At 42.4% G+C, this 26,295-nt stretch overlaps 1 protein-coding gene across 2 annotated transcripts in view; it reads left to right on the forward strand.

Annotated features, from left to right (window-relative positions):
* The window catches only part of LTBP3 (latent transforming growth factor beta binding protein 3), a 1,036,617-nt gene extending 1,012,490 nt beyond the window's left edge, over nucleotides 1-24,127 (forward strand). For both annotated transcript variants that reach the window (XM_082271069.1, XM_082271070.1), the window contains one exon: nucleotides 23,447-24,127. In XM_082271069.1, coding sequence (XP_082127195.1) covers nucleotides 23,447-23,598 — 152 coding nt within the window. In that variant the 3' untranslated portion in view covers nucleotides 23,599-24,127. The remainder of the gene's footprint in view (nucleotides 1-23,446) is intronic.
* Nucleotides 24,128-26,295: the final 2,168 nt, after the last annotated feature.

A 26,295-nucleotide genomic window follows, 5' to 3' on the forward strand; every position in this document is an offset into this window, starting at 1 on the left:
TACACCACTTTGCATGGTGTTTGAGAGCATCTGGATCCCCAAGTACCATCATCTTAATGATAGGTGTGCTGGGATGCAATTTGGCAACATTAACCACTTGCCGACTGCTCACTGAGCTGGTACTGCGGCAAAGTGGCTGGATATCGTCCGGCGATGTAGACCTGCGTCGGGCGCAATCACAGCTCGCAGGGCGCGCTCCCACGCGCCGATCCTGGTCTGATTCGGCAGAGAACCGATCAGTCACCAGATACAGACCAATGATTTTTGGTCTGGATCTGGTGATCGGTTCCAGCCAATGGCATCATGTCCCCTGCCTGTGTAATGTAAACACAGGCAGGGGAAGTGATGTAACTTTCCCTTCTGAAGCCCTTTCGGTTCCAGGAGAAGAAAGAGACATCAAAAATGTGAGTTCCACCAAACGCTACACTGACACTACCTCACATAGGCACATTTAACCCCTTGATCATCCCTGATCACCCCCCAAACCCCTCACAGTGAACACTATATACAGTGGTATACATATATTTTACTGATCACTGTATTAGTGTCACTTGTGACCCTAATTTGCGCTTGCATTAGGCCGAAATAGGGTCAGGGCACCCGCCATCTATCCCCTAATAAAGTTTTAACCCCTTGATCACCCCCAGTTAACCCCTTCAATCCCTATCACTCTATGCACTAAATACAGTACATAGGTAACACCTGATCACTGTATTTAGTGTCACTTGAGACCCTAATTTGCGCTTGCGCTAAGCCCACATAGGTTTAGGCCACCCGCCATCTATCCCTTAATAAACTTTTAACCCCTTGATCTCCCCCAGTTGACCCCTTCACTCCCTATCACACAGTGCACTAATATATACAGTATATCAGATAACTACTGATCACTGTATTAGTGTCACTTGTGACAGGAGACTATAAGGAGATCCAAGAGACAAGCCGAGGTCAGGACAGGCAGCAGACAAACGTAGACGGAGAAACAAAGCCGGGTCGGTACACAGGAGATCAGATACAATAGCCAAGGGATACACGGATGGGAGCTCAGAGAACAGGGATGTTGCTCAAGCAAGGAACAGTGCACTGAGCATGTGTATATATAGGGAAGCAAACAGGGAGGTGACCCAGGAAGTAATTGACAGAAACAGGATATAACCCACAGTGGAGCAGGCGACGCCCATAGGAAACAGAGAAGCCAAAACACCACATGTGAAGGGAGGCCAACAGAAGCACTGCAGCAAGGAGGTAAGAATATACAGACAAAACTATAGGCTAACTTGTGACAGGCCCGCAATACAGGAACGGATCTCAGCCAAGATGGATGTTGACAGCTGGAAATATCAATAAATCCGTTCCTGTCAGTAGTCTTGAAGTAGGTCGAGGTGATTATTTGCCCTTCTACCACCCTAATATTAAGATCCAAAAAATGGATTTCCTCCCTACTCCATTCAAAGGTGAGTATGATGCCTTTATTGTTGACATTTAGGTTGGCCATAAATGACTCCAGGGATGCTTGATCACCGTCCCAAAGGAGGAGGATGTCATCAATGTACCTGCGCCAGAGCACTAGCTCCCGCCCAGGTACATCACAGACGACATCCTCCTCCCATTTGGCCATAAATAGATTGGCCATACTTGGCGCATATTTAGCGCCCATAGCCACTCCTCGACTCTGACGATAATAAGTCTGATCGAACCAAAAAATAGTTGTGACTCATCGCAAAGTCGAGGAGTGACATAAGGAAATCTCGCTGCAGGCCATACTTAATATCCTGTTTCAGATATTATTCTACCGCCTCTCTCCCGTCATCGTGTGAAATGATCGTATATAACGATGAAACGTCCGTGTTAGCCAATATATACGAGTTCTTCCAGTTTAAACTGTTCAACTCATTGATGACCTGCATCGAGTCCCGTAGGAAAGAAGGAGTCTTTACGACAAAATTATCGATATATCTCCCCACCCGGGCTGTAACGGAATCAATCCCGCTGATAATAGGTCTCCCGGGTGGGTTGATCGGATCCTTATGCACCTTCGGTAAACAATATGCCACAGGTGTTCTCGGTGCCGAAGGTACCAAAAAGAGTTTCTCCTTCTTAGTGCGCAAATTATTCTGGAATCCATACTCAGCCAAGGCACTCAATTCTTTTTTATATTTGATAGTAGGGTTTCCTGGTAAAACCTCATAGGTACCCCTGTCTGAAAGTAGTCTACACATTTCCTTGTTATAAGCAGTAGAATCTAAAATAACAATGCCTCCACCCTTATCGGCCGGCCGTACCGTTATATCCTCCCTATCCTTAAGGCGATCCAAACCCTTCTTAAACATAATATTGGTGCCAGTACTCTTGATCTTCAGGGAATCGATATCCCTGGCCATCAAGTCTCTGAACACCATAAGCGAAGGAGCCAATGGACCAGGGGGATTAAAGGTGGAGGCATTGGAAAAAGTGGTAGACTTAACTCCCATGACATATTCTGTCCTGGGGTTCAATGGATTACTGAGCAGATGTCTCTTAATACTCATTTTTCTAACGAACTTATGCAAGTCAATAAATGTATCGAATTTGCTCAACTGTTTGGGAGGAGCATATTTCAGCCCATGGTTTAAAACAAATTTCTCTTCGTTGGATATATGTGCCGTACTTAGATTAAAGAGGCCTGCATCTTTTAAAACCGCCTCTTTTTTCTGTCTGATCCTCCTCCCCCCTCTAGTCCCTCTTTTACATTTTTTCCTCGCTTCCCTTTGGGGGTTTCCTGGTGAAAAAACTGATTAGAATTTAGGTTGTGGGCACCACCTCGAGGAAAAAATTCACTATTAGGGGGACCATAATTATACCCATGCTGTGTATAATCCTGATGCGGATGTCCCTGGAAGTTGGTAGTATGAGGGGGCTGCACCCAGCCACCCCCATTATTAAAAAACCTCTCCAACTCAGGAAGAGGCCTTGTCATGTACCTCCCAGGTAAATCAACATCTCTATTCAAGGGTTCAAATCTGTTATTATGATACATCAGACTGTTATGAGAAGGTGGCGGCGGGCGACCTTTACCTCTACCTCTACCCCGACCTCTCCCACGTCCAACGGACACCCATTGGACTTGTCGTAAAGACTCCTTCTTTCCTACGGGACTCGATGCAGGTCATCAATGAGTTGAACAGTTTAAACTGGAAGAACTCGTATATATTGGCTACCGCCGATGTTTCATCGTTATATACGATCATTTCACACGATGACGGGAGAGAGGCGGTAGAATATTATCTGAAACAGGATATTAAGTATGGCCTGCAGCGAGATTTCCTTATGTCACTCCTCGACTTTGCGATGAGTCACAACTATTTTTGGTTCGATCAGACTTATTATCGTCAGAGTCGAGGAGTGGCTATGGGCGCTAAATATGCGCCAAGTATGGCCAATCTATTTATGGCCAAATGGGAGGAGGATGTCGTCCGTGATGTACCTGGGCGGGAGCTAGTGCTCTGGCGCAGGTACATTGATGACATCCTCCTCCTTTGGGACGGTGATCAAGCATCCCTGGAGTCATTTATGGCCAACCTAAATGTCAACAATAAAGGCATCATACTCACCTTTGAATGGAGTAGGGAGGAAATCCATTTTTTGGATCTTAATATTAGGGTGGTAGAAGGGCAAATAATCACCTCAACCTACTTCAAGACTACTGACAGGAACGGATTTATTGATATTTCCAGCTGTCACCATCCATCTTGGCTGAGATCCGTTCCTGTCAGTCAGTTCTTGAGGTTGAGACGAAACTGCTCCAGACATGAGGACTTCCTCAAAGAAGCATCCTCTTTAAGATCTAAATTCCTGGAGAAGGGGTATGGAGAGGCAGAATTGGATGTGGCTCTGGCACGTGCTAGTGCACGGAATAGGGATGATTTACTGGTACCTAGGTTAAAAACCAAGGATGATACCTACCAGCATGCTTTTTTCTCTACCTATTCTACCCAACATTTTTCAGTAAAAAACATGTTGCGGAAACATTGGCACGTACTTAAAACTGATAGTGTTTTGGGCCCCGTTCTGCCCGACAAGCCACCTGTTATCTTTAGGGGTGTCCCCCCATTGAGATTTCAGGTGGCGCCGAATATTCGGAACCCCCCCCAAACGGGTCTCCTTTTTTCAAAACATGTGTGGATATTTTCCATGCAGGTCCTGTAGAGTCTGCAAATATAATATTGCGGGCCGAAAGAAAAGTGAAATGTTTGTGACTGGCGTGACCAAACTCACACATAAAATAAAACCATTCATCTCTTGCACCACGAGATATGTGGTATACCTTATTAGGTGCACGTGCGGGATGGAGTACGTGGGACGTACCACGAGGATGTTGAGGGTACGCCTTAATGAGCATATCACTAATATTTTAAGTGGTTTCCCCAAGCATAGTGTGTCTCGTCATTATGACGAGTGTCATAATAGGGATCCTATGGGCACATTATTCTTGGGGATTGATAAATTTACCCCTAACTGGAGGGGGAGCAATCTCACTCGTGGGGTGTCCCAATTGGAGATAGCCTGGATCTACAGATTAAAATCCTACACGCCCTATGGATTGAACATTGAGTGGGATATTAACGCTTTTATAGCAAATTCCTAATGGCCCTTATCTTTTATATTTATTTTTATATTTGGGTTGTATGAAGCTGCCCTTAATTGATATATGTGTATTGTTATTAATATATTGGGTATGATTTTAGTGTTTTTTAAGTGTTGTTTTAATTGATATGTAGTACTTGTAGGTTCCAAATTGGACACAAGGTGGCGCCATTGTCATATATTGCGTTGTTCTATTTTTATTTTATATTGTGACAAATAATCTGCCTCTAAGAGTTGATTTTGGGGTCAGATCGGATCGTATTGTACACAATATTCTTTATTAATTACATGTCATCATCAGTTTCGGCCCTTTTGACTCTTGGTGACATATTTTTCTTTGGGGGGTGGAGCACATTGAATTGTGACTCACTTCCTGTATACAGAGCTCTATTTACCTTCCGGGTTATGACAGCGACTTCCGCTTCCTGTTTCTAGTAGACTTCCGGGTCGCGGGACACATGATGGTGATTTCCGCTTCCGGGTTTCAGCCAGCCAATTGGATTGCCTCTATGGATATAAATAGGTGTACTTCAGCAGTGGGGCTACGCCCCTGAAGACGTCAGTCATATGTGACGAAACGCCGCGTCGGGCCGCCCTTGCTGGACGCCTACATGCAATAGAGGACATTGGCTGCTACCTTGATATCTGATTTGGAACCACGCAGGTCGGCGTGTGATTTGCACACTATACCCTTTTTAAATGTGAGTGCTATATATCTCTGCTTTACTTCCAATAAAGTTTATGAAAAATACTGCAATATGAGGGGTTATATTTCCTTCTTTTGAGTGGCTCCCTTAAGGCATACTGTCAAGGTATCAATTCTGGGATTCATCTTTGTGAAGAGGTCCGGTCCAATTCGTCACCGAGTGTGTTGCAGTTCTATGATAGTTCGAGGCCCAATACATATAACTATCTGGTAAGCGTGTTTTGAACACTCCTTTTGGTGGTGGATTCCCTTCACTTTACTGCAAATTGGTGCCGTGGAATATCACTGGTGGAAATGGACTTTATTTATGGACTTTGTTCATAATGTTTTAGCGCTACACATTTTATTCTTTTGTTATTTACATATGTTCAGTGTATGATTTGAGTGTAGCTGCTTTGATAATTACTTTATTGTGTGTTCAATCGCTTATTTTTTAAGCTTTTTTAGCGCAACTATACCCATATTTTATACCTGCTGTAAGGAATTAGCTCGGTGGCGGGTGTGGATGACCCCTTGGGGGGTGCGTTTTCACAGAGAGATAGCCGATAAGTGCTTGCAAACAACAGTTTGGTTTATTAATGCAATTTTCTTCACCAGACTGCAAGCGTCAAATGAGCAAAATAAAATAAAACACCAAAATAAATCCTTGCCTCTGTGGGCGGCTACCTTCTCACACTGGAACCTACCTAAGAGTCTGTCCCCAACCTACTGTTGGGCAGACTTTCTTATCCTACAGCGGATACTCAACAGTCCATGTTTTATCTCTTCACACAGCACATGTTCATTTAACAGGTCCCTTTACTCTTCACAATGAGAATGTCTCTTTGCTTGTCTCTTCACATGGCAAACATTCCTTTATTTCTTCCACATAGAAATAGTTTGTTTTCTCACCTTTGAGAAGTCTTCACAACTGGTTACCCTCCTTAGCGCACATCACTTCAGGGGGTCTTCTCCCATGCTCACACAGCTTGTCGGGAGGCACACATCTGACTGTCCTCCTTCTCCCAGCCCACACGGCTTCAGGAGACAGCTTCCGGAGGCAGCTTCCTTAGACTTCCTTTGGACAAATTATAGAAGCCTTAACTTCCTCATTCTGAACAGCTGAAGTCTGTTCAACATCTTTAGACCTTTCTGCTGGCTTCTGCAGCCGACACCCTATAGTAATTGGTGAATTGTATCTCCGATCCGTGACAACACTCACAGATTTACCTGACTTCCTGTCACATTTCCTTGACGTCCTGTTACATATCCCCCCCCCCCTTGTCTCAAGCCTGGGGTTGGGACACAGTTTTCCAGGCACGCATGTGTCTGGCACTGCTCTTGACTCTTACTGATAAGCCTCCCAGTATCTTCCCAAGTAATGTTCAGTCCATTCAATTCTTTGTCTGCTTCAGCTGCCAGAGATACATCCTTCTGAGCAATCCGCTCTGCTCTCTCCATCAGCCACTGTCCTCCATGCCGACATGAATTTACAACTGCCAACCTCTGTTGAAACGCCTGCAGGGGTGGCTCTCTCTCCAAGTCCGTCAGCTTGTCCACATACACTTGTTTTGGCTGATCCTCTCCATCTTCATATAGCCAATTCTCTGTATCTTCAAGCTTCAGGATGAAACTGTTTCTGTCATCTTCATTGACAGATTTCTCATATACATATTCCTTAACTGCATTTTTGGCATAATTTAGCTCCTTCTCAAATTTGTCCTGCATAATCGTCTGTCCTATCCGCCATGGAGGACCGTGATCCATAGGCAACTCAATTGTGCTAGTCTTAATGTCTTCACCAGTCTTGAGTCGCCTTTCTCTGCAATCAACAAATGATTTCCACAAAACTTTGAGAACCTCTGCTTCACTTAGCTTTGTTCCAAGTAATATCTGTACTTTTTCTGGTGGACCCGTTTTGTCTTTATCCACGCTGACTGTTCCTACTACTGTTACTTTTAAGGTTTGAAGGACCCCTAGAGAGTCCGCATGTATTCTCAAGAATTCTCCTAATTTGGACAGGGACTCTTGACGTCTCTCTGTGACTTGAGTTGCCTCTCCATACAGCTGTACACAATCATTGACTCTTTGTTTCTTGAGCTTAGCTTGCCCTAAGATGCTGTGCAGAGGGCCTTCCATTTGCAACAACAGGCGGTCACACATTTCTTCAAAGTGACCCCTGTTCCTTTTTCCAGAGACATCATCAACTTTCCTTCCACCCACACATGGGTCAGAGGCAACAACACAGTTGAACCCAGCGATCTGGGTGGTATCCATTATAGACCTCCTCTCTGCATCAGTGAAAAAGCATGGAACTGCAACACATTCTTTTACAGGTTTCTTCAATGCACTTTCTGCTGAACTATTTGACCCCTGAAGGTCACCTAGTTCCTTTTCTCTATCTGAATTCCACATGGAATGCATTTCAAGATCACGCTCAAACTTCTGCCACCTATCTTTCACCAGTTCCATTTTGGAAATATTCCCTTAAAGGCACTTATTCATTTGCTTCACGTTTTCACCAACAGCCTTAGTTTTCTCCACTAGGTGGTGTTTGCTTTTTTCTCCCAGCTTTATATCACTTGCTTTAGTTTTTTCCGCTTTAGTTTTCTCCACTAGGTTTTCAGCTTGAACTAAGAAATCATCACATTTCTTACCCAGCTCCTTTTGTTTGCTGAAGCTCTAATGATACATTTTCCAATGCTTGAAGTTTTTGAAGGAACTGTTTATTCCAGAGGGGTGATTCAAACAACATGTCATCACATTTCTGATGCTCACTCAGGACAGACCCCAAAACACTGATCCTTTTAAAACTTGCATCAGGCACACTATCCCGTCTTTGGGAAAGATCCTTTGTCGCCTGTAATTCCTCTTCAAGTTCTTCCAACTGAGTCTTCATTTCTTCTACTTGCTGTTCTAAGGCTCGCTTAGACTTTTCTAGCTCCTGAACGCTTTTCTCAACATCATCCTTGGAGCTGACCACATCTTCCATCTCTGTACATAGCTGCTTGTTAACTCTTTCTAGTTCAGCCTTAGACTCTAGAGCTTCCTCCAAGGAGCGAGCCAAGAACAGGGCTTTGCTCTCTTTCTCCCGAGCCTCTGCTTTTGCACGGTCACGTTCTTCTGCATATTTTGCAGACACAGTCTTCTCCTCACCAAGCATCTGATCAAACTTCTTTTGCTTCTTCTCCAGGTTGGACACAATCTGATTCTGGTGATCCAGATTCACACTCAGTTCATCCAATTCCTGCTGAAGTCTTGTCTTGGTCTTCTCAAGCTTGTCATAAGCAGCTGTTTTTTTCTCATAGCGTTGATTAGCAACTTCAAGGTCTTTCTGCAGTTTCTTTTTCACAAATTCAACACTCTCTAATGAACAAACGCTTTCTTCCATGCATTTTTTCATAACCGCTATCTGAGCTTGCAATGTTGCGACTTGCTCTGATAGGTTTTTCTTTGCTTCCTCCTCCTCTTTTAATTGTTCCAGGAAGCCATTTTTCTCATCTTCCATTTGTTTGAGCTTTGTGCTAAAACTCAGCCTTTGACACCTCTCTTCTTGTAAGAGTTCCTGCGTGTCTTGCAGCTGCGATTCCAAGATAGAAAAATCCTTGGCAATTTTTCTAGATTTGCTGTCTGCTTGAGAAAGCTGATTTGTAACATTGTCCAACTCAACCTGCAGTCGGTTTGCCTTCTCTGACAGCTTAGCACACACTCGGTCAACTTCTGACACCTTAACTTGCGATTCCTGCAGCTGTGCCTCTAGTTTTTTTCTCTTGTGTTCCGAATCTCCTTTTCCCTGCATAAGAGCCTTCACCTCACTGGCTAGCATCTGGGAATAAGAATGTAATTCTGCCACACAGGCTTCTTTCTCCTTTAACTGCTGCTGGACACGTTGGGCTTCCCCTTTCCAACTTTCACAGTCCGTATGCAATTCATCTACCACATTGCTCAAAGTAGTGAGCTCATACACAGTACTCAGTAATTTAGCCTCTCTTTCACTTTTCTCTTTGTCGCTGAGAGACAATGTCGTTTTCAGAGCAACATTCTGTTCCTGCGCCCCCTGCAGGTCTATTTTTGTAGCTTCCAAACACTGAAGACTTTTTTCCAGCTGATTACGCAACTCCAACCTTTCACACATATTTTGCTTCTGCAAAGTCTGATTTCAATTTCCTTTTCCATGAGGATGGTAGCTTTCTCCATTATAGGCTTTCTAGGGTTTTTCAACTCGGAAAAAAGAAGAGCAGTGGTTTCTTCCCACTGTAACTGTACCCCCAGGGGTTGTTCCTTTTCTTCCATTTTCCCTTGCACGGCATCCAGCTCAGCCTTGCACACATACTCGGTTTCCTCCATTTGCTGCTGGCGTCTCTGTTTCCAGCTTGCCATGCTCTCTGGGTGAGCCTGTTGTTGAGCTGCAAAGCTCCGCTGAAAATCTGCATTTGCCCCAGTGTTGCTAGGGACAACAACCTTTCTCTTTAGCCGATTCCGTTCAGGCATGGATGGGGCTGGTTCAGACGGTAGCATCCCCTCCATCCATAGAATCTGGTCTCTTTTTTCAGCGATCCTTGCATCTTTCAGGCGTTTTGATCGCCCCATCTTTAGTCACTCCACAAAAAAATTATTTCAAAGTCCCGCAAAACTTTTAAGACCACTGTCTCTTTAAAACTTAGTAGTTTTTTCTCTCTCTTGCATGATCTCCTTTCCTGTACACACAGTTTGTGCAGTCCCTTGCACCAGACACAGTTCATCAAAAATTTTGAGACCGCTGTCTCTTTAAAACCCTTTTTTTTCTCTTTCAGGATCTTCTCTCCTGCACACATAGATTGTGCAATCTTGTGCACCAGACAAAGTTCATCAAACATATGCACTTCTTTGCAGGGATCTCTGCTTCTGCCCACTGCATACCTCCACCATATGTAAGGGATTAGCTCGGTGGCGGGTGTGGATGACCCCTTGGGGGGTGCGTTTTCACAGAGAGATAGCCGATAAGTGCTTGCAAACAACAGTTTGGTTTATTAATGCAATTTTCTTCACCAGACTGCAAGCGTCAAAAACAGCAAAATAAAATAAAACACCAAAATAAATCCTTGCCTCTGTGGACGGCTACCTTCTCAAACTGGAACCTACCTAAGAGTCTGTCCCCAACCTACTGTTGGGCAGACTTTCTTATCCTACAGCGGATACTCAACAGTCCATGTTTTATCTCTTCACACAGCACATGTTCATTTAACAGGTCCCTTTACTCTTCACAATGAGAATTTCTCTTTGCTTGCCTCTTCACATGGCAAACATTCCTTTATTTCTTCCACATAGAAATAGTTTGTTTTCTCACCTTTGAGAAGTCTTCACAACTGGTTACCCTCCTTAGCGCACATCACTTCGGGGGGTCTTCTCCCATGCTCACACAGCTTGTCGGGAGGCACACATCTGACTGTCCTCCTTCTCCCAGCCCACACGGCTTCAGGCGACAGCTTCCAGAGGCAGCTTCCTTAGACTTAGACAAATTATAGAAGCCTTAACTTCCTCATTCCGAACAGCTGAAGTCTGTTCAACGTCTTTAGACCTTTCTGCTGGCTTCTGCAGCCGACACCCTATAGTAATTGGTGAATTGTATCTCCGATCTGTGACAACACTCACAGATTTACCTGACTTCCTGTCACATTTCCTTGACGTCCTGTTACACTGCTTAAACTAATAACACACAAAGAATGAAATGTTGCCATGTTTTTATTGAACACACCATGTGAACATTCACAGTGCAGGTGGAAAAAGTATGTGAACACTTGGATTTAATAACTGGTTGAACCTCCTTTGGCAGCAATAACTTCAACCAAACATTTCCTGTAGTTGCAGATCAGACGTGCACAACGGTCAGGAGTAATTCTTGACCATTCCTCTTTACAGAACTGTTTCAGTTCAGCAAAAATCTTGGGATGTCTGGTATGAATCACTGTCTTGAGGTCATGCCACAGCATCTCAATCGGGTTGAGGTCAGGACTCTTGACTGGGCCACTTCAGAAGGCGTATTTTCTTCTGTTTAAGCCATTCTGTTGTTGATTTAATGCTTTGGGTCATTGTCCTGTTGCAACACTCATCTTCTGTTGAGCTTCAGCTGGTAGACAGATGGCCTTAAAGTTCTCCTGCAAAATGTCTTGATAAACTTGGGAATTAATTTTTCCTTCGATGATAGCAATCCGTCCAGGCCCTGACGCAGCAAAGCAGCCCCAAACCATGATGCCCCCACCACCATACAGTTGGGATGAGGTTTTGATGGTGTGCTGTGCCTCTTTTTCGCCACACATAGTGTTGTGTGTTTCTTCCAAACAACTCAACTTTGGTTTCATCTGTTCACAGAATATTTTGCCAGTACTGCTGTGGAACATCCAGGTGCTCTTGTGCAAAGCTGTGGAACATCCAGGTGCTCTTGTGCAAACTGTAAACAGCCATAATGTTTTGTTTGGACAGCAGTGGCTTCCTGTGGTATCCTCCCATGAAATCCATTCTTGTTTAGTGTTTTACGTATTGTAGATTCGCTAACAGGGATATTAGCATTTGCCAGTGACTTTTGTAAGTCTTTAGTTGACACTCTAGGATTCTTCTTTACCTCATTGAGCAGTCTGCACTGTGCTCTTGCAGTCATCTTTACAGGATGGCCACTCCAAGGGTGAGTAGCAGCAGTGCTGAACTTTCTCCATTTATAGACAATTTGTCTTACCGTGGACTGATGAACAGCATGGCTTTTGGAGATACTTTTATAACCCTTTCCAGCTTTATGCAAGTCAACAATTCTTAATCGTAGGTCTTCTGAGAGCTCTTTTGTACGAGGCATCATTCGCATCAGGCAATGCTTCTTGTGAAAAGTTAACCCAGAACTCGTGTGTGTTTTTTATAGGGCAGGGGGGCAGCTATAACCAACATCTCCAATCTCATCTCATTGATTGGACTCCAGTTGGCTGACATCTCACTCCAATTAGCTCTTGGAGATGTCATTAGTCTAGGGGTTCACATACTTTTTCCACCTGCACTGTGAACATTTACATGGTGTGTTCAATAAAAAGATGGCAACATTTCATTCTTTGTGTGTTATTAGTTTAAGCAGACTGTGATTGTCTATTGTTGTGACTTGGTGATGATCAGATCACATTTTATGACCAATTTGTGCAGAAATCCATATCATTCCAAAGGGTTCACATACTTTTTTTCTATCAGCTGTAAATCGTTAGTAAACGCAATAACTTTTGTGCAAACCAAAATACGCTTATTGCGATTTTTTTTTTTACCATAAAGATGTAGCAGAAAACAAATTGGCCTAAAATGTTAAAAAATGTAGATTTTTACATTTTTTTTTGTTTTTCATATAAAATAATGTGAAAGTTTTTTTTTTAAATTGTGGCTATTCATTTGTTTATAGCGCAAAAAATAAAAATCGCACAGGTGATCAAATACCACCAAAAGAAAGCTCTATTTGTGGGGAAAAAAGGACGTCAATTTCGCTTGGGCACAGTGTCACACGATCGCACAATTGTCCCTTAAAATCACGCAGTGCCGAATCGCAAAATAGGGCCTGGTAATTGAGCAGCCAAATCCTTCGGTCTGAAAGTGGTTAAATAGTCAACATGGGGGCAATAACAATTTGGTTTCAATCCAGATCATAGAGAGGGTTAAGGTTCCTACCAGGGGTGGAGTTTGGTTCAGTCTGCTGTGCAGAAGGAAGGTATTCTGGATCTTTAACCACTTGCCGACCGCTCACTGAGCTGGTACTGCGGCAAAGTGGCTCGTTATCGTCCAGCGACGTAGACCTACGTCGCTGGACCCCACCCCCTCTCACTCACCACCGCTGTATTCAGACACAGCGGTAGTTGGGCCAGGGGAGGAGAGGCGGTGATCACCGCCGCTCTTCCCCGATCGTCAGGGATCGAGTGAGGAAATCCGCCCACTTGTGTAAACAAAGCTGGTGGATCTCCTTTGTGACAGAACCAGCGATCTGGGTCTGTGTCACACAGTCCCCTCCCCCCACACATATCTGTAAGCATGAGGCATACATTTAACCCCTTCATCACCAATAAAGTTAACCCCTTCCCTGCCAGTGTCATTATTACAGTAACAGTGCATATTTATAGCACTAATTACTGTAGTAATGTCACTGGTACCCCCAAAAGTGTAAATGTCAGTTAGGGGTCCGATCTGTCCGCCGCAATGTCGCAGTCCCGCAAAAAAAATCGCAGATGGCCGCCATTACTAGTAAAAAAAATAAACAATAAAAATTACAAATCTTTCCCGTAGTTAGTAAACGCGATAACTTTTGTGCAAACCAATCAAAATACGCTTATTGTGACTTTTTTTTTTTACCAAAACTATGTAGCAGAAAACAAATTGGCCTAAAATGTTAAGAAATTTTGATTTTTAAATTTTTTTTTGGGAATGTTATATACCAGAATGTAAAAAATATTTAATATTTAATTTGGGTACAGCGTTGCACGACTGCGCAATTGTCCGTTAAAGTAACGCAGTGCCGAATCACAAAATATAGCCTGGTCAGGAATGGGGTAAAATCTTCCGATCTTAAAGCAGTTAAAAATAAGCTCAAAGACATGTAGCTAAATACATTTTGGCCTAAATATATGACAAAAATTGAATATATTGGATATTTTTTAACTGTCAAATTAGAAAATGTCAATTTTTTCGCAAAATTTTCGCTATTTTTTTATTAATATCGCAAAAAATGAAAAGCGCAGAGGTAATCAAATACCACCAAAAGGAAGCTCTGTTTGTGGGAAAAAAAGGACGTAAATTTTGTTAGTGTACGGTGTTGCATGACCGCGCAATTGTCAGTTAAATTTGCGCAGTGCCAAGTTGCAAAAAGTGGCCTGGAAGTAAAGCAGTAAAATCCTCCGGTGGTAAAGTGGTTAATTTACATACATTCCTTCAGGCTTAAGGCATAACTCTACTTTTGTTGAGAAAGAAACATTCCCCTCTGGGTGATCTCTGTACATTGCAAGGATTTTAACAAACTTTGTTGCAGATTCCTACCTTTTGTTATTCTGAAGAAATCATTGTTTGTTCCTCTGTGCTGAGTGGGTAAAATGGGAGTGGTTTCATAATTATCTGTCAGCTGTGGCAGCTTCAGGGCACTAATCAGTGAAGCTGATAGGCCTGCATCCCTTTAGACATGTTCCTATTGGGAGTATCTCACCAAAAATGAAATTTTTGTTGCAGGGGATGCCAGAAATCTGACTTGTATCTTATGCAGACTTCTGGAAAGATTGGCGAGCCAATCACACAAGCAGTAAATTATGTGAGGTCAGTACATATTCTGTGTACAGAACAGCTCCAGGTAGCCATATTGCATTGCATTTTCAGAAAATGACAACAGCTGCAGATTGAAAAGGAAAGGTCATTTTTAATAACATTCAATTAATATATGATTTGTGTTTCAATTGTAAACGCTATATTGTTTTTTCTTTATTTGCTATTTTTGTTCCCCACGAAAGTGGAGTTACCCTTAAACCTTTGAATGGGATGCTTCCCAATATAAGGAGTGACCTGAATTCCTCCTTTCTGATTCTTAGAGCCTCTCTGCTATCTGTTTCTGGGTTTTAGTCCCCAGTCACAGAATCTGTAAGGATAGAGATGTATACACGTTATTATATTGGTATAGAGATCCGTGTTCATACAATTCCTTGCACTTACAACCATATCCCTGAGGCATGGGATGGATTGCTGTTTGTGTAGTGTGGGAGTTTTCATGCCACAGTACAGGCAATTATTCTTCCCACGTGTATTTATTTTGGTAACTCTAAACATATATTTTTTGTTTCGTTTTTTCATTATCAATATTGAGTATATTGGTTTTATATTTATTATCCTTAGGGATTTTGTCTCCATTTTTGGTTCATATAGTGTTTGTGACAGGAATCACTTTGGTTGGGGGGGCCGTGGAACCCAGCTTACCTTAGAGAGGTTGGGAAATCTTAAGTGTAAGTCACCCTGTGTCTATTATGGACACAGGGTGACCAAGAAAATGATGGACTTAATGGACACTGAGAATATGGTTTGGATTACTCAAATGGAATAGTAATATTTGTCAACAATATATCTCAAGGAACATATGAAGACTCTGGGACTCCAGACCTAGGATTCATGTTAAGGCAATGCTGTATTTTGGCCTAGGCCAACAAGGCCCAGGCCTAGGGCGGCACTTTGCAAAGGGGCGTCAAAAAAGCTGCTGGGGTTATTTTTGGCCTGATTGAGCCCTAATGCTTTGACTATTAAACTGGTTTGTAAATGTCACATGATCACCTTCAAATGGAACTGTAGTTGGGCAGAACCCCATCCCCAGTGTTCCTCCTGGGATAAGTGGCAGTGACAGCCAAGAGTGATACCTGTGTTGTCAGATCCGCATTGTGTGTCAATAATCCACAAATTTGGATATAGCCCAACCCTATCTGCTGGCCCAATGTGATGTCATTAAGGGGTATTTTAGCAGGTGAATATGAGCGCTTCCTCCACTGGAAGTGCTTTTGTTATCACTTAGCACTGGCATTTGTTCTGACATCAGTTTGAGATGTTTCAGTGATCATTCAGAATTCATTGACAGGTGCACTTGACCTCCTTCTGACCTGCATTTACCTGTGCTTCATGCAGATTGTGCATTCCAACAGACTTGCATAAAAAGGAAAACCTACTTGAAGCAAGCAAAAGCCTCTCAACACAGCTTAGGATCCATTCACACCAGCCTCTGCGTTGGTGAAGCCTAAAGAGTACGGGGTGTGGTTTGCGAATGATAGGGGGGGGTTCTTAAACAGAAAGGGGTGTGGCCTTGGCAAAAAGTGGTGGGTCATATTTAAAATTGGGGGTGCACGAGTTTAGTCAGGCCTAGGGCAGCAAAATAACTAAATGCACCACCGTGTTAAGGCCTAGCTGCCAATTGCCAATAAGAGACTGCTTCACACAGTCAGACTCATAGCAGATGCTAATATCAGCTCAACCACCTGTCTTCCACACATTGTTGAATATGCTGATTTACTCACCTGTTATCTACTGCAGATTATGTGTTTACACTTATGATATGTGTATTGTACTTCAGGAGCTCAAGGGCGGCAGTCTGGTAGTTAATTGGCTCAGGTTGATTGAATCACTGTCATGAAAAGGGTACATGTGGAAAAGTAGAATATGGTTTGTGTTGGTTGTTTAGATATGTTATTATATTTCTGTACACAATTTCATCTGCATATGCAGATGCAGGCACCTGACCTTGTGAGGTAATTTGATCAGGAGGGGGATCTTTCCCTGTGCTGTATATATTGTGTGTGAGACTGTTCAATAAAGTTGTAGGTTCCAGTTCTATACAAGCTAAGTTCAGTCTAGTTTTTGTATGGGGGGCAGCTAGAATATCTGATATCTATGTTCAGACTGGAGGGAGCTGTATTCTGACGAAAGCCCACACAGTGTGGGTCGCAGGTCCGGTACAGTATTTTTCACCACTGAACCGACATACTCTGTGTAAGGAGTATCTTTAGATTATTAGAATTCCTGTGATTGTGATTTATATTTTAACATAGATATGCAGTATATGTAGATTTGACATATTCATTTTTAAGCAGGATTTAAATGGTGGATTTGCATTACAGTGTTTTTTTTTTTTATGATGATATCTTTTTTGTTTATCCATTTTGTATATTCTTAACCACTTCCATACAGAGCAGTTTGACACCCTTCCTGCCCAGACCAATTTTCAGCTTTCAGCACTCTCACACTTTGAATGACAATTGCTCAGTCATGCTACACTGTAACCAAACAAATTTTTTATCATTTTTTTCACACAAATAGAGCTTTCTTTTGGTGGTATTTGATCACAACTGGGGTTTTTTTTTTTTCGTGATATATGCAAAAAAAGAGCAAAAATTTTGAAAAAAAAACACTTTTTTTTAGTTTCAATTATAAAATTTTGCAAAAAATTAATTTTTCTTCATACATTTGGGCCAAAATGTATACTGCTACATGTCTCTGGTAAAATTAACCCAAATTAGTGTATATTATTTAGTCTGTGTGAAAGTTATTGAGTCTAGAAGCTATGGTACCAATTACTGAAAATTGATCACACCAGAAGTACTGACTGCCTATCTCCTTTCTTGAGGCCCTGAAATGTCAGGACAGTACAAATACCGCCCAAATGACCCCTTTTTGTAAAGTAGACAGTCCAAGGTATTTAGTAAGAGGCATGGTGGGTTTTTTGAAGTTGTAATTTTTTCCCACAATTCTTGGGAAAATGAAGAAAAAAATTTTTTTTTCTTTTTTTTTCCCACAAAGTTGTCAATTTATAAGCTATTTCTAAGACATAGCATGTACACAGCAAAAATTACACCCAAAAATACATTCTGCTACTCCTTCCGAGTATGGCGATACCACATGTGTGAGACTTTTACACAGCCTGGCCACAAAAAGATACTCCACGTCCAAGAAGCACCTTCAGGCGTTCTAGGAGCATAAATACTCATAAAACTTTCTTACTACCTATCACACTTTTCAAGGCCCTAGAGCACCAATACAATGGAAAAGTCCACAAAATGACCCCATTTTGGAAAGAAAACACTCCAACGTATATTCTATGAGGCATTATGGGTCCTTTGAACATGTCATTTTTTTCCACAGGTTTTTGGAAAATGTGGGAAAAAAATGAACTTTTTTTTTTTACACAAAGTTGTCAATTTATAGGATATTCCTAACACATAGCATGTACACAGCAAAAATGACACCCCAAAATTCATTCTGCCACTCCTCCTGAGTATGGCAATACCACATGTGTGAGACTTTTTCACAGCCTAGCCATATAGAGGGGCCTAACATCCAAGGAGCATCATCATGCATCCTAGCCACTTGCCTAGGCCTATTTTTGACATTTGGTGTTTACAAGCTAAAATCAGTTGTTTTGCTAGAAAACTGCTTAGAACCCCCAAACATTATATATTTTTTTTAGCAGTGACCCTAGAGATTAAAATGGAGATTATTGCAATATTTTTTATCACACCGTATTTGCGCAGCGGTCTTCCAAACGCAATTTTTTTGGAAAAAATTCACTTTTTTTAATTAAAAAATAAGAAACCAGTAAAGTTAGCCCAATTTTTTTCCATAATGTGAAAGATAATGTTACGCCGAGTAAATAGATACCCAACATGTCATGTTTCAAAATTGCGCACGCTCACGGAATGGCGACAAACTTTGGTACTTAAAAATCCCCATAGGCGACAATTTAAAAATTTCTACAGGTTGCCATCCTTGAGTTACAGAGGAGGTCTAGGGCTCAAATTATTCCCCTTGCTCTAACGATCGCGGTGATACCTCACATGTGTGGTTTGAACACCGTTTACATATGTGGGCGGGGTTTCCGTATGCGTCGCTTCTGCGCGCGAGCTAACGGGGACAGGGTGCTTTAATTTTTTTTTTTTTTTTTACTATTTATTTTATTTATTATTTTTTATTTTTACACCATTTAACAAAAAAAAAAAAAAAGGATCATTTTTATTTCTATTACAAGAAATGTAAACATTACTTGTAATAGAAAAAGGCACGACAGGACCTCTTTTTTGTGAGATCTGGGGTCAAAAAGTCCTCAGATCTCACAAGTACACTAAAAGATAGAAAAAAAAAAAAAAAATTATTATATAAAATGAAAAAAAAAAAGGACCTTTTAACCGGTTGCTAGGCAACAACATTTTCCGTAGCTCCGGTCCTCCAAGACCATAGAGTCAAGTGAGGGCAAGCTTGCCCTCACTCGACATCCTGTCTGTGAGGATCCGGGACCGGATCATTTTCCCCGCTGCCGGCGGGTCCGGTAAGCGGGGAAAAGGACCGGAGGCGGCGGGAGGGGGGGGGTCACCTCTTCCGCCATCCCAGAAGGGTGATCCCACGGCGAATCCGCCGCTGGGACCACCCTTATCGGAAAGCCAACCGTCCACCGTTTAAAAAAATACCAGGGTTATGGCAGCTATCTGCTGCCATAACACCGGTATTTAGGTTTAAACAGAGGACATATATATAAACCTTTTTGGACTTAGACATGGTGGCTGTATGAACAGGTACTCGGGTACTTTGTTGGGCAGGTGACAGGTACTCTGGTACTGATGAGCAGGTGGCAGGTACTCGGGTACTCCGATAGGCAGGTGACAGGTACTCGGGTACTCTGATGGGCAGGTGACAGGCAGGTGATAGGTACTGATGAGTAGTACTGATACTGATAGGTGATACTGATACGTGATAGGTACTGATGAGTACTGATGAGTAGTGATGGGTACTGATAAGCAGGCGGCAAGTACTCGGGTACTTCAGGCGTCAGGTACTCTGATGAGCAGGTGGAAGGTACTCGGGTACTCTGATGGGTAGGTGACAGGTACTCAGGTACTCTGATGACGGGTACTCCGTTGACAGGTACTCAAAGTACCCGAGTATCCGTCATCAGAGTACCCGAGTATCCGTCATCAGAGTACCCGAGTATCCGTCATCAGAGTACCCGAGTACCTGTCATCAGAGTACCCGAGTACCTGTCATCAGAGTACCCGAGTACCTGTCATCAGAGTACCCGAGTACCTGTCATCAGAGTACCCAAGTACCTGTCATCAGAGTACCCGGGTACCTGTCATCAGAGTACCCGGGTACCTGTCATCAGAGTACCTGGGTACCTGTCATCAGAGTACCCGAGTACCTGTCATCAGAGTACCTGATGGGCTGGTGACAGGTACTCGGGTACTTTGATGGGCTAGTGACAGGTGCTCTTTATTGGGGGGGGGGCAATCAGTGTGTTTGGGGTGCACTATGATTGGTAACTAGCTGTTACCACACTCTCTTCCTCACACAGGATCAGTGTGTGAGGAGGAGAACACGGTGACAGCTAGTTACCGTGTTCTCTGTTGACATTTGTGACCGGCTGTGATTGGACACAGTCGGTCACGTGGTAAAGAGCCAATTTCATTGGCTCTTTACCTAGATCGGGGATCGACTCTGTCCGAGGGACGAGCCTCGTCCCCGATCGCTGCTCTGCGCGCCCCCGGGGGCGCGCATTGCAGAGAGAACGAGCGGCTCGCGCTGGAGCCGCTCATGTGATCGCCTGTGATTGACACAGCCGATCACGTGGTAAACAGCCAATTTCTATTGGCTGTTTACCTTGATCAGGGATGGGCTATGTCCGAGGGACGAGCCTCACCCCCGATCGGCGCGCAGTAGCAGCTAGAGCGGGCGGACGTCATATGACGCCCGCCCGGATCCGTACAACGACCATGCCGACGTCATATTACTATGACTCGGTATGGAAGTGGTTAATATATTTTCTTTTTTTAGGATGATGTATATTATGTATCATATTTGTAAATTTACACTTGTTGGCTTTATACCTCCCCCTGCCCTTTTTTCTTCTTTATTATTTTAATTATATGTTCATATATCTATACTTTTTTCATGTTTTTTTTACTTATTTCTTTAAGAGAAATGTTCATTGCTTTATTGAATACTCTTTCTTTTATACTGCTTATACTACGATTTGAGGATTATTGACTTGACTTTATGGGTTAATCATTAAGGAGTTGTCATTCATCAATGAGTTTCAGCTGACAGCTGACTGTCTAAAATAGGTGAACATTAACCACTTACCCACTGGGCACTTAAACCCCCTTCCTAACCAGACCAATTTTCAGCTTTCAGTGCTCTCACATTTTGAATGACAATTAGGCCGTCATGCAACACTGTACCCATATGAAATTTTTGTCTTTTTTTTTCACACAAATAGAACTTTCTTTTGGTGGAATTTAATCATCATTGGGTTTTTTTATTTTTTGCACTATAAATGAAAAAAAAGACAGAAAATTTTGTTAAAAAAATGCATTTTTCTTCGTTTTAGTTTTAAAATTTTGCAAATTTAGTAATTTTTCTTTATACATTTTGGCCAAAAGTTATACTTCTACATATCTTTGGTAAAAAAAATAACCCAAATAAGTATATATTATTTGGTCTTTGTGAAGCTTTTAGAGTCTACAAGCTGTGGTACCAATCATACAAATACCCCCCAAATGACCCCTTTTTGGAAAGCAGAAATTCCAATGTATTTAGTAAGAGGCATGGTTCTTTGCAAAATGAAGATTTTTTTTCTTTTTTCACAAAATGGTCATATTACCAAGTTATTTTTCACACACTGTATAGGCATAATTGTAACTACACACCAAAATAAATTTTCTACTCCTCCTGAGTATGGCAACACCACATGTGTGAGACTTTTACACAGCCTGGCCACATGCAGATGCCCAACATCCAAGTAGCACCTCCAGGTGTTCTAGCAGCAAAAATTACACATATAATTTCCTGACAACTTATCACACTTTTGAAGGCCCTGGAGCACCAGGACAAAGACGCCCACAAAATGACCCCATTTTGGAAAGCAAACACCCCAACACATAATCTAGGAGGCATATAGTGTCTTTTGAACATTTCATGCCACAAGTTTTTGGAAAATGTGGAAAGAAACTTTACACAAAGTTGTCCATTTATAAGATATTTCTAACACATGTACATAGCAAAAATGACACCCCAAAATACATTCTGTTACTCCTCCTGAGTATGGCGATACCACATATGTGAGACTTTTAAACAGCCTAGCCACAAACAGAGGCCCAACATGCAGGGAGCACTGTCATTTCCTGACTACCCATTACAATTTTGCAAGGCACTGTAGTGGCACTGATATGGCATGGATGGGGCATGGCTGAGCACTGACATGGCATGGATGTGCACTGATGTGGCATAGATGTGGCATGGATGAGCACTGACATGGCATGGATGAGCACTGATGTGGCACAGATGAGCACTGATGTAGCACGGATGAGCACTGAATTGGCATGGATGTGACATGGATGAGCACAGACATGGCATGGATGTGACATGGATGAGTACTGGCGTGGCATGGATGAGCACTAATGTGGCATGGATGAGGCACAGATGAGCACTGACGTGGCATGGATGAGCACTGATGTGGCATGGATGTGGCATGGATGAGCACTGACGTGGTATGGATGTGGCACGGATGAGCACTGAGGTGGCATGGATGTGGCAAGAATGAGCACTAACGTGGCATGGATGTGGCACGGATGGGCTTGGATGAGCATGGATGTGGCATTAATGAGCATGGATGAGCACCGATGTAGCATGGCTAGGCACAGATGAGGTATGGATGTGGCACGGATGGGCATGAATGAGGCATGATTGAGGCAGGGATAGGCATAACTGACATATGATCGAGGCATGGAGGGGGCAGGGGATGAGTGCAGCTGCAGTCTTTCTCCTCTCCCCCTCCTCTGTCCCCTCTGTACACAGTGATCAGTACAGCATACGGGGAGAGAACTGAACCGAATATGCGCCTGTTTGTTGACAACTGATCGCTCTATCATTGGACGGAGCGATCACATGGTAAAGGGCCGCTGTCATTGGTCCTTTACCACGATCCGGTCATATCCGTGTTTGCGCCCCAGGGGGCGCACAGGAAGCGCGATTCTGGGAGAACGTCAGAATAAGCAGAACGCACTGTAACCATCATTCGGCTATGGCTCGTGAAGTGGTTAATAGAATACTCAGTAATGAATAAGCACTGACGTATGAAACTCGTTTACTGGCTTCCCTGGAACCGTGTGTGTTTCTTATTATTTTATCTGGATATAATGAACAAAGAAGTTTTATTTTAATCCACTTTGGAGTGCCACCACCTTCATCATTTATCTAGGTTGAGGCCTCAAACCAGGCTGGAATGAGAACAGAGGACCCAAATCAACTAGGGGCTTTAGTGGGGGTATGCAGTTATTTCCCGCAGCCATAGAGTTGACACCTATTTTAAATTGTTTGTTGAGCACTCATGTTTATTGAATAATATGATGTTATGAGTGGGAACACTCAAGACAAGCTCACTTCACGTCAGCAACATATTCTGGCCACTTTCTTTTGGTGCTTGAGTGTAAGCATTATAGTGAGCAATATTATGAAAATCATGAACCGTACAGAAATGTACACCTTCATCTTCAAAATATTAAGAGGTTCTGAGTTACAAAATAAAACATTAAATCTCCTACGCTACTGCAAGATAAAGACAGTGCTATTAACTTATTTTTATCCTTACAGATCTGGATGAGTGCAGACAGAAGAATCCTAGAGGATCGCTTTGTAAAAACAGCCGATGTGTAAACACAATTGGATCATTTCGATGTGAGTGTAAAACAGGATATAAAAGATCCCGACACCCACACATCTGCATACCTCAGAGGAAAAGATGACCTGGTGTCTACAGTGGTCAAGAGCTATGAGTGAGACTTGTAAGAAAAGCACATTTAGATTTAAATAAAAAAGCATGCAAAAAATGTTTTGTACAGCAGGGAACTGCTTCTGTATTATTCAACGTAAAATGCTTATTTATAAAAAGAAAATTGTACATGCCCCACCTGTACAGCCATAAAGCCCTAATGCTTTACATATTCAAATCCAAATACTTCTGCAAAATAGGAACCACTGTGTAATTGTGGTTAAGTATGCATATGCAGATTGTTTATGTATAGACATACATATTTATAGAATTCAGACCTACATTTACATTTTGTTTCTTTGTATATGTTTATGTATATGTACATTTATATGTATGTAAGTACTCAAGGTTTTATCCGTAGCTATAGAAAATTTAATGGGGTATATGATAACAAAAAGAGTAATGGTGTTCAGTAGCCCAGGAAGCCTAAAAGATATGCCCTTTCATTAATGCCGATCTAAACCCAGGAACAAAAATGCCATATATAGGACTGTTCCAGTCCTTTGATGATCGTGGTGGCTGCACTCCTTTTCATTTTTAGGTTGAGAACATTTTGAGCAAGTCCAGAAAAATACCCATTGATCTTGCCAGAAAAGCAGTTTTTTTTGTCACTTCCTGTGAGCTAAAATAAAAATATAAATAACGTTCTCTTCTTTTCTAAACAACTACAGTGCCTTGCGAAAGCATTCGGCCCCCTTGAACTTTGCGACCTTTTGCCACATTTCAGGCTTCAAACATAAAGATATAAAACTGTAATTTTTTGTGAAGAATCCACAACAAGTGGGACACAATCATGAAGTGGAATGAAATTTATTGGATATTTCAAACTTTAACAAATAAAAAAACTGAAAAATCGGGCGTGCAAAATTATCCAGCCCCTTTACTTTCAGTGCAGCAAACTCTCTCCAGAAGTTCAGTGAGGATCTCTGAATGATTCAATGTTGACCTAAATGACTAATGACTAATGATGATAAATAGAATCCACATGTGTGTAATCAAGTCTCCGTATAAATGCACCTGCACTGTGATAGTCTCAGAGGTCCGTTTAAAGCGCAGAGAGCATCATGAAGAACAAGGAACACACAAGGCAGGTCCGAGATACTGTTGTGGAGAAGTTTAAAGCTGGATTTGGATACAAAAAGATTTCCCAAGCTTTAAAAATCCCAAGGAGCACTGTGCAAGCGATAATATTGAAATGGAAGGAGTATCAGACCACTGCAAATCTACGAAGACCTGGCCGTCCCTCTAAACTTTCAGCTCATACAAGGAGAAGACTGATCAGAGATGCAGCCAAGAGGCCCATGATCACTCTGGATGAACTGCAGACATCTACAGCTGAGGTGGGAGACTCTGTCCATAGGACAACAATCAGTCGTATACTGCACAAATCTGGCCTTTATGGAAGAGTGGCAAGAAGAAAGCCATTTCTTAAAGATATCCATAAAAAGTGTTGTTTAAAGTTTGCCACAAGCCACCTGGGAGACACACCAAATATGTGGAAGAAGGTGCTCTGGTCAGATGTAACCAAAATCAAACTTTTTGGCAACAATGCAAAACGTTATGCTTGCGTAAAAGCAACACAGCTCATCACCCTGAACACACCATCCCCACTGTCAAACATGGTGGTGGCAGCATCATGGTTTGGGCCTGCTTTTCTTCAGCAGGGATATATTTATGTTTGAAGCCTGAAATGTGGCAAAAGGTTGTAAAGTTCAAGGGGGCAGAATACTTTTGCAAGGCACTGTATATTCATTACCCCACATGTAATGGAAATGAACAAAGGCAGACATGTTTGATGTCCAGTCTGGGTGACAACCATGGCTCCTTCCATAGATACAGTGGAGTAAGTGTGTTATTTCGAGAATTAGGTGTAGGGATGAGCTCAAGTGTGTTCAGATACTACTTTGAACCCACCTGAGCTATTCTGCCAGGGAGCTGTCACTGCAGACCACAAATCATAATCCGTGAAGGTTTTCCATGCCTCATAGTCAAACATATACAAGTGGTGTGCATACAAGCAGGGAATGCCTTGGCCACTTGTGAATGGCAATCTACAGTGACAGCTTCACAACAGGATACAGTGGGTACGGAAAGTATTCAGACCCCCTTAATTTTTTCACTCTTTGTTATATTGCAGCCATTTGCTAAAATCATTTAAGTTCATTCTTCTTCCTCATGAATGTACACATAGCACCCCATACTGACAGCAAAACACAGAATTGTTGACATTGTTGCAGATTTATTAAAAAAGAAAAACTGAAACATCACATGGTCCTAAGTATTCAGACCCTTTGCTGTGATACTCCTATTTTTAACTCAGGTGCTTTCCATTTCTTCTGATCATCCTTGAGATGGTTCTACACCTTCATTTGAGTCCAGCTGTGTTTGATTATACTGATTGGACTTTATTAGGAAAGCCACACACCTGTCTATATAAGACCTTCCAGATCACAATGCATGTCAGAGCAAATGAGAATCATGAGGTCAAAGGAACTGCCTGAAGAGCTCAGAGACAGAATTGTGGCAAGGCACAGATCTGGCCAAGGTTACAAAAAGATTTCTGCTGCACTTAAGGTTCCTAAGAGCACAGTGGCCTCCATAATCCTCAAATGGAAGACGTTTGGGACGACCAGAGCTGGCCGTCCGGCCAAACTGAGCTATCGGGGGAGAA

Source organism: Pelophylax lessonae (genome assembly GCF_965119305.1).
Source record: "Pelophylax lessonae genome assembly, chromosome: 10".
In the NCBI taxonomy this organism is placed as follows: domain Eukaryota; kingdom Metazoa; phylum Chordata; class Amphibia; order Anura; family Ranidae; genus Pelophylax; species Pelophylax lessonae.